This window comes from Solanum tuberosum, unplaced genomic scaffold (genome assembly GCF_000226075.1).
Source record: "Solanum tuberosum cultivar DM 1-3 516 R44 unplaced genomic scaffold, SolTub_3.0 scf00124, whole genome shotgun sequence".
In the NCBI taxonomy this organism is placed as follows: Eukaryota; Viridiplantae; Streptophyta; class Magnoliopsida; order Solanales; family Solanaceae; genus Solanum; species Solanum tuberosum.
The window spans coordinates 1,445,977-1,455,839 of NW_006239049.1; the positions used below are offsets into that span (position 1 = coordinate 1,445,977).

The 9,863-nt window shown below is 34.8% G+C and overlaps 1 protein-coding gene across 2 annotated transcripts; it reads right to left on the reverse strand.

Moving 5' to 3' along the window:
- Positions 1–8,393: 8,393 nt before the first annotated feature.
- Positions 8,394–9,638, reverse strand: LOC102590001 (uncharacterized). Of its 2 annotated transcripts, XM_015310070.1 has the most exons (3): positions 9,118–9,638; positions 8,930–8,989; positions 8,395–8,840 (listed from the first exon to the last, which is right to left on the reverse strand). In XM_015310070.1, exons 1-3 carry the CDS (start codon positions 9,521–9,523, stop codon positions 8,701–8,703), a joined length of 606 nt encoding a protein of 201 aa, XP_015165556.1. In that variant the 5' UTR covers positions 9,524–9,638; the 3' UTR covers positions 8,395–8,700. The 2 variants fall into 2 exon arrangements, with proteins under 2 accessions (XP_015165557.1, XP_015165556.1); XM_015310071.1 differs by lacking the exon at positions 8,930–8,989 and having other exon boundaries at positions 8,394–8,840.
- Between the last annotated feature and the right edge of the window lie 225 nt (positions 9,639–9,863).

The window sequence follows — 9,863 nt, forward strand, 5'->3', positions numbered from 1 at the left end:
TGTAACAATTTTTGTATAGAATATTCAATCTTCTTTTTATATATTTAATAGACATAATAACTCCATCAGAGAGAAGGAGAGAAGTAGAGCATGTTCTATTCGGTAGAAATATTATTGCAGCTAAACTAAGAACACATTGACAAATATGATAAAAAAAATTCTTAAATAGTGGAATTTTAGGTAATTATTTGAAGGTATATGTAAGATTAATATATGTGGTATGAATATATGTCTAATTAGGTAGTTTTTTCATATATACCACACGAATCTTGAATCTTAAATACTTTTATCATTGTACTCCCTCAATTTAAAAAAGAATGACCTAGTTTGACTTTACACAAAATTTAAGAAAATAAAGAAGATTTTTTAATTTTATAGTTCTAAATTAAAGTTATATCAAATGTACCCAAATTACTTATGACCTTAAATATACATGTGGAAATCTACAATTAAAATATTTTCATAAAAGAAAAAAAGTCATATTTCTAAAACGAACTAAAATAAATGATGGTATATCATTTCTTTTTTGGAACAAACTAAAAAGGAAAATAATTCAATTTATTTTAATATGGTAAGTATTTTGCAATTTTTGACTCCTTTTTGTGTGACTATGTAACACCACGGTCTTAGAAAGAACTATCTTTAGAAAGAGCTAAACTAGAAATAACTAAATTGAGAATTGGGCAAGTTAGTCTTCAATTTGTGAGTTATGGGTCGAATTCAAATGACCATAACCTTCAGCTCATGATTGGTTAGGTGCCTCATAAGGTATCAAATGAAAGATCTTTGAATCCTCTTTCCAACGCCACCAAATTTGCTAAATTCCAAATTTGGATGAGGGAGATATTCCTGTTTGAGTACAGCCTGTCCAGTTAAGGAAAGTAATCCATTTTAAGGAGGGTTATTTTGGTCTTTTCCCTACCCCACTAGTCTAAAACATTTTTCCCACCTAATTTAAGGGGTCTAATTAGATTGAGTCAATTGGAATTCATTCTACATCATTCAACAAACTAGGGCAAAGTTCAAGAGGAGAAAATGAGAGAAAGTTCAAGCGTTCTTCTAATTTGAGGATTTTCGTCAAGGATTCGATTCTTTCGAGGTATATGTAAGCTTTCATAGTATTGGGTTTGTTCGCCCTCACGAAAATCATGTAAAATTTCATCCATTAATTCGTTTTAAAGTTGATTGATAGAGATTCTTCCTAAATTCTTGAGGTTTAGCTTCACTCTTTATTAATGGAGTCTTGTTGAGTTCTTGAGGTGAGGGTTTTGTGAATGAGTGTTATTATTGATGAGTTTTGTGTGGGATCCATTGAAAACATTTGAGTTATGAGAATTTTTGAATTTTGATCATAGATTTGCAGTGGGTATGAGTTGAATCGAGTTTGGGAGAGAAAGAAATTATCGGGAAAATAATTGTGCCCAGGTCCGCGTCACAGAGGTGCCTCAGATTTCCAGTACCCAGTAGACCAAATATTTAATCCTTCTCCTCGTCGTGCCTATGGTCTCCAAATTTATGTCTTCACTCGTTTCTTGTTATCAACTGCCTAACTCCATTAATTATTGAGAGATTCTATATATGCAAATCATAATTCTTGAATTCACTTTTCAAATTCAAGATAGAGTTAAGAGTAAAGTTTGAGGGAGTTATTTTGAGTCATTTAGAGAAGTCTTTTGTAAACTTTTAAAATTGTTTAAGACTTGAGAACTTGAGTATGATGACGAGGAGAGTTGAGTTCCATTTTTTCAAAATGAATATAAGGGAACTATGTATTCCCAAAACTAAATGTTTGACACTTGAAATGAGGAGGAAACCTTGATTTCCAAATGAGTTTATGAGGTGTTTTTTAGTATAAGCTCTTTTGAGAGAACCTTTTGAGTAATAATCTCAAAGTTTGAGGATAAGGAAATATTTTTAAACATATGAGCATGAGTTATATTATTGGGATTAGTATTGAGCACCGATAAGGGGACGAGTTCAGACGACTCAAAGTCCTCATAAACTATGTATGCCAACGTGGGTCAAAGGGTCATACTTTTTAGATGATTCCTTATTGCTTTTAAAGCATAGCTTAATGGATCCATTTATTTGAGGATGTCTTATACTCCGGCAAGGTATAAGGGAGTTCTGGTAGTGTGGGCGAGATGATGTATCATCACACAGGTCATAGTGATAGTTGTCGGTTAGAGAATCTCCCAAATAAGAGTAAAAGGGTATTATTGTATTTTTAAATACATTGAGTTATTATCTACTGTTTTAAAAGCTCTCTGTATAATGCACCTTTATTGTTTCTTTTATATTTAACTGAGTTGTGCTTTTAAGTTCAGTATCTTAAGTATCCTTGAGTTGACTTGACTTAGTTGAGATGGGGTGAGTATGTTCTTTCTTTTTTCAGTTCAAAGCTTATGTTTGTGCTTTAGAATTCCTCTTCCATGCTCGTAATTCCATGTAGTGACGCCATTTGTCCTTCATTTTTCATGATGCAGATACAGGTTACCAAGGTAATCAACAAGCTCTATGTTGATCTAGTCGAGTTCCAGATTTTACTTGGTGAGCCACCTTACTTTCGGTGGATTCCCATTTACCTTTCAGTTTGGTTTTGTTAGAATGTCGTGGGACTTATCCCGACGTCCATCATAGTTATTAGAGACTTTGTAGACACTAGAATTTTGAGAAATGTGTTTCATTTTCAGTTGTTAATGTTCTAGAATTGAGTTGTCTCTTTTGGCCAGTTGAATATTTCTTAAAAATATTCCAAGTTATGTATTTGAGAAATTTGAGTTAAATCTTTGCTTTTGAGTTCATCTTATGTTGAGTAAATCTTCCGCTGAGAGTTGAGCTAGGCCAAGGGTTCACTTGGGGCTAGCAATGGTTCGCTAGTGCCAGTTACGCTCAGGATGTAAGCTCAGGGCGTGAAAAACGTGGAATCAAAGATGAGAGTTAAACAGTCCTAGGGTGTCTATGAAGTCATGTCTATAGAGTCGTAGTTATCAGTGTGAAGCGCGCCACATCTATAATTAGGAGGCTACGATATTTAGGAACTCTCTCACTTTTTTCATATTCTTTTCATGCTATAGAATTCAACTCAATAAAAGTTTCTTTCTAATTCGTGGTTTTGCGTATCTTTTAGATCATTCTTCCACAAAGAGTTGTTCAAGGTCGTCCATCTAGGTGGAATATTATTCCTCATGATCAAGGGGTCCTGAATTCACCAGGAGTACGACCAAAAGGAGAGGTCACTAATGTTGAGTTCTGGGATGCTATCCGGAAATTCGGTGAAGTTGTGACCAACCAAGTTTGGTTGCAAAGAGGGAATCGACAGAATGTGTCTTATACATCGATGATCCATGCTTGAAATGAATAAAAAAAGAAGAAGGATGAATCCTCAAGACTTTACGGGTTCAAATTTAACTGAGGATCTGAAAAACTTTGTGGAAGAGTTGCAGAAAGTATTTGAGGTGATGCATGTCGCAAATGCTGAGCGTATGGAACTAGCTGCTAACTAACTAAAGGGTGTTGCTAGAGTCTGGTACGACCAATGGAAGAAAAGTAGACTTTTGGGTGCACTAATTGTGAGTTGGGTTGTGTTCGAAGAGGCCTTCTTAGGGCATTTCTTTCCACGTGAGTTGAGGGAGGTGAAGGTAAGAAAATTCCATTACTTGAAGCAGGAATCCATGTGTGTGCATAATTATAGCCTCAAGTTCACTCAACTATCTCGCTATTCTCCGGAGATGGTTGCTGACACGAGGAGAGTAATGAGTTTATTTATATCCGGGTTATTTCGCTTGTCAAGTAAGGAAGGTAAGACAGCTATGCTGATAGGAGACATGGACTGTCAAGGCTTATGATCCATGTACAACCGGTTGAGGAGGATAAGAGAGATAGAGAAGAGTTTCGAAACAAGAACGCCAAGACAACGAGTAATGAGTCCGGGCAGCAGAAGGGTAATGCGAACCAATTATCTTTTCAACAAAATCTAATTAGACATACTCCATCATTTGCTAGTTCATCTGCACCAAGGAAAAGAGGTGAGTTCAAGAATCAATATTTTCAGAACCTTAGAGCTAGACCTGCACAATCTCAAAGTAGTGTTTCATAAGGAGGTAATTGCACTCCTGCATGTGCTAAGAGTTGTAGGAACCACCCAGGGGCATGTCGTGATGTCTCCACTGGTTGCTACAAGTTACTTCATGAGAGAGTGGCCTAAGAACATGCATGGTAATGGTAATGGGGGCAATAGAGCCAAATCTTCTTCAGTGGCTCCGCCAGACAGAGCTACACCTAGAGGAGCTACTTCAGGGACATGTGCAGGACCAAACCGTCTATATTCTATCACCAGTCACCAAGAGCAAGAGAATTCGCCTGATGTTTTGTCACGACCCAAGGTAACCCCAGGCATAACATGGCATATAGGACCCCGAGAGGGCCAATACAAGCCACTTAGCATTTCTAACATAAAAAATAGAACAAAAGAGACGGTTCAGATTATACAAGCTCTTGAATTTCAGCCTATAAAATACAAGAATGTTTAAAATATTTCACTGAATCAATCCAGAGAGAAAATGTTAAATGAAATTTATCGATAAACATACATATTTTTCATTGGTTTCGGGTTCGACAAGCTCATTTCCCTTTTTACGAGTCTCAAAGAAGATAGTTGCCATGTTTGGTGGATTACCATATTTGCCTCCCTTAACATTAAAAAAAGTAAGTACTATAAGATCTTTTATACAAAAAGGAGGTTTCCTTGTAGGGTTTCATGATTTATTTACCAGTTAGTAAATAATTTCTCTTATAGGCTTGCTACCCATACGATGAGGCATACACAACTTAGACCTGTTGATTGTGTTTCTTGTACTTGATTCCTCCATTAACAACACAAGCTGGAATTATCACAGGCTTGTTTAATGATTCTATTTTTATTCTTAAATTATCTTTTGTAACTACTTTGCATCCTCTTGATCACAAATGAAATCATTTAATCAAAAGAACTATTCCAAAACAGTAAACATATGTGACTTGGAAATAAAATGATATTAATCAATAGCTATGCAATCATACCTTAAACTTTTTAGTATAAAAAATAGTTCCTTGACCAACCATTCCCAATCACTCTTGTCTACTCATATTGACACATCTTTTAGAACCTCATGCAATGACATGGATTTCACATTCTTGTGCAGCGATCCTATCCAATTGTTCCAAAGCTTTCTCATATGTTGCAAAACATTATCTCTTTGATCATTCATGTTATCATAGTCAAACTTTTCCTGAAATAGAGAAAAATATCATCAGAATCAGAGAAAGACACCTTGGATTGCAAGTTAATGTTCTTGATTAATGGATTTGAAGGGTTGATCTTGCATGTCAACTATGTAAGAACTTTGTATGGGGAGGTACTGCAGATCATAGAAAGACGCCTTTTACTAATTGGGATAAGGTGTGCCTCCCATATATAATTTTTGAGGACTAAAAGTTAAGGGATGTATGAAATGGAATGAAGCTTCTGTTGGCAAACTACTATATGGAAGGTTTCAGAATAACTAGACATCCTCTGGGTAACATGGACACATGCAGTGTATATGAAGTAATATGGAAATATATGAGATCACATACCACCTACAGATTGTTGTTGCTACTGGAGAAAGTTAACGTCTCTAAACACTGGGATGGTTGATTAGTACCAAAAGAGAAAGTACAAGTTGACAAAGAGTGAAACGTACGTAATCAGCCACCAGGAGTTAAGGAGTTATAGGGGTCCAGACCAGTCTTTGGGAAGCATATCTTACTTGGACAAAATTTATGCAACCAAAGCATAATTAAATTTATCCTCTAGTTGGCAAACTAGAACAAGTTGCTTATGAAGACTCGAATGATGAGACTGATTTAAGAATAGCTATTACCAAAACACACAAAAAATTCCCCCCCTCAGTCTTAGTATTCACTCTATATTTAGTCTCCTAAGTGAAATCTAACACCTCGCGGCACCCATTGTGTTTGCAGAATAAATGTAAAAGGCAACACAATAATATACTATAAACAAACGCAAGAAGAAGAGGGGAAAATATTGTTGTTATAGTAGCAACGGTATCAAGTCAGCGAAAATAAAAGAGAGTAATATTGTATTTCTTACTGTAACAGCTGCCCACATATGCTCAAGCTTGTGCTCTTCAATATCCATCAATGAGTGTACCCGTAATGGGCACATATTACGATCACGAACTAGCAAACACAAGTGTCTCGTAAATGAGGTGTGATACGGCCCAAACGACATGATTTTGATAGAAAGTGACTTTTAACTTTTCTCCAGGTCTTAATCGCAAAACTTTCTTACAAATGTTTGTTTCCCTCACCTTGGTTGTCCTATCATATTCACATGGACCTGCAAAATTTAAAGTAAGTCAACTATGCTCTTTGATATAAATTTGATCTTTAGTGATAAACCATCAAAAGAATCTGGAGAATAGTCCAGTAGTTAAGTTTTAGGTGTCAACTTTTGAAATTATTACTGTATACAATGGTCTGGTCTTTTTAGATCTATAAGACCAAATATGCAAAATAACATTCTATCTGGTTTTCGACAAGTACCCATCCACAGTTCCAAACCAAGTTACAACTAGACAAAAAAGGCAGAACATAGCCCATTGCAAGAGATAAGGCCTCAAGTTGCCAAAAAAAATGTGATACAGAAAGGGGCAACTAGCAGTGGAATAAATTTTGGAAAGCTTAAGATCCCAAATCAGTGACTTTTAATTTTTAGAAACTTTCATTCAGAAAATCACAATTGATGAATCAAGAATCGGTGGAGGTTAATATAGTTACGACTAGTGAGAAAAAACATAATGAAGCATCAGATGTCAAATACATAGAAAAAAAACTTTTCAACCATTTTACCAGTAACATCAAGAAAAGAAAATACATACTAGTTTCATTTCTCGTAGCATCTTCAGCCACTTCAATCACTTTTTTAGCTTTTTTAGACTTTAATTGACCTGCAAATTATAATATTAAAACAAAATAAAACTTCAAGCCAATTAACAACAACAAAGAATTACTCAAAAGAAAGTAATATAAACTAGTATCACTTCTCTGAACATCTTGATACACTTCAGTCATTTTTTTTGCCTTATCATATCCAACTGGACCTGCAAAGTTTAAAGTAAGTCAACTATGCTCTTTGATATAAATTGATCATTAGCGCCAAATAATCAAAAGAATTTGGAGAATGATCCAGTAGTTACGTTTTAGGTGTCAACTTCTGAAATTATTAACGTATACAATGGTCTGGTCTCTATAAGATTGTAAGACAAAATATCCAAAATACCATGCTATCGGGTCACCAAATTTCCTTCTCCTTTGAGAGGTACCAATCTACAATTCCAAACTAAGAGACAACTAGACAAAGCAGGCAGAACAAATGTGAAAATCCCCACAACTATATTTCTTTTATCCATGTGATTCCACAGCACAGTTCCAAGCCAAGTCACAACTAGACAAAACAGGCAGAACATTGCCCATTGCAAGAGATAAGGCTTTAAGTTGCCAAAAAAAATGTGATATAGAAATGGGCAACTAGCAGTGGAATAAATATTCGAAAGCTTCAGATCTCAAATCAGTGACTTTCAATTTTTAGAAACTTTCATTCAGAAATCACAATTGATGAATCAAGAATCGGTGGAGGTTAATATGGTTAGGACTAGTGAAAAAAAACATAATGAAGCATCAGATGTCAAATACATAGGAAAAATAACTTTTCGGCTATTTTACCAGTAACATCAAGAAAAGAAAATATCACACGGAAGAAAATATATACTAGTTTCATTTCTCAAGTCATCTTTAGCCACTTCAATCACTTTTTTTTGCCTTTTTAGACTATAATAGACCTGCAAATTATAATATTAAAATGAAATAAAACTTCAAGCCAACTAACAACAACAAAGAATTACACAAAAGAAAGTAATATATACTAGTGTCACTTCTCTGAACATCTCGATACACTTCAGTCATTTTTTCTGGCTTATCATATCCATTTGGACCTACAAATTTTAAAGTAGTCAACTATGCTCTTTGATATAAATTGATCAGTAGCGCTAAATAATCAAAAGAATATGGAGAATGATCCAGTAGTTATGTTTTAGATGCCAAGTTCTGAAATTATTACTGTATACAATGGTCTGGTCTTTTTAGATCTATAAGACCAAATATGCAAAATAACATTTTATCTGGTTTTCGACAAGCACCCATCCACACTTTCAAACCAAGTGACAACTACTTGCTTGTGTATGTTGTGTTAGAGCCAAATAATCGAAAGAATCCGGAGAATGATCCAGTAGTTAAGTTTTAGGTGTCAAGTTCTGAAATTATTAATCTATAAAATGGTTTGGTCTCTATAAGATTGTAAGATATAATATCCAAAATACCATGCTATCGGATCACTAAATTTCCTTTACCTTTGAGAGGTACCAATCCACAGTTCCAAACCAAGGGATAACTAGACAAAGCAGGCAGAACAAATGTGAGAATCCCCACAAAAAACAAAATGTGATACAGAAAGGGGAATGGACACAATCTAAGAAAGATGTTGCTGAAGCAGGATTGCAATTTTTCCAGAATGGAGAGTTACTGAGACAAATAACTACTAATATTGCCCTTATCTCGAAGGTCCTTGTTCCTGAAAATGCTAGTCATATTCTAACATATCTATTTCCTAGGGAAGCGAGTCATAGATAATTTGTTTGCTGCTTTATAGGTAACAACAAGAAAATACTGACTATTTTGATTTCCCTTGGAACCTTGAGCTACTCCAACCACTTTTTTTGCTTTTCTAGATTCAAACGGACCTACAAATTTAAGTGCAAATAAAAAAAATCAAGACTTCAACTAAACTAACAAAAAGAAATTGCACAAATAAAAAAAATAGTAGTATCACTTCTTTGGGCAACTCGAGGCACTTCAATCACTTTTTTGGACTTATCGAATTCAAATGGACCTACAAATTTTGATGGAAGTGAACCAAAATAAGAAATTTATTCCCATTAGTAACAAAAAGAATACAAAGGAGATTAAGTATAGAAAGCTAAGTAGAATTTCTTGATCAAACAGATTAATCAAACTAACTCTTTTGCAAATGATCACTTCTTTGAGTATCTCGAGTCACTTCCGTTTCTAGAAAGAGGGTGTCATTGTCTTCCATTGGATTAAAATCAGGAGGCACAGGGATACTCTTCTTTGCTGGCTTATTTCGACTAGAAGTTGTTGTAGTATTTCTATTTTCGCCAATCATAGTCCTTTCTTCAGAATTAATCCTTAAGCTTTGTCCCTGACCCCTTGCATCACAAGTCAAAGTGTATTGATTCATTTCAGCTTCTTGATGGAGGGGAGCATTGTCTTCCTTTTCCTTAAAACAAGGATGCATATGGAAACTATTATCTGCTAGCTTATTCAACTTAGAAGTTGTTGTATAGTAACTTCTATTTTTGGCAATCGGAGTCCTTCGTTCAGCATTAACTCTGATAGTGCTCATAGATTTCAAACTTTGACCTAGTCCTTTTGCTAAGGCACCTGGCTGAATAAGTCATGCTTGGGAAATTTTGAAGCTTGTCCCATTTCATACTTCAGAGTTTTTGAGGGATTCATGTCAACCTAGTTAAATACAAAAAAAAAATAAAGAGCAAAGTCTTCCAAACAAAAGTTCAAATAGGTTAGGAAGTTTTTCATAAGAATAAATGTGAATTGAAAACGCATTAAGAAAAGAGACAGATGTACATGTAACATAGGTTCCTAACATGAACCATTACTACTATAGTAAGATCAAGATAACATTAAAGACCAAGTGCATCAAACAAATTTTCATAAAAATACTA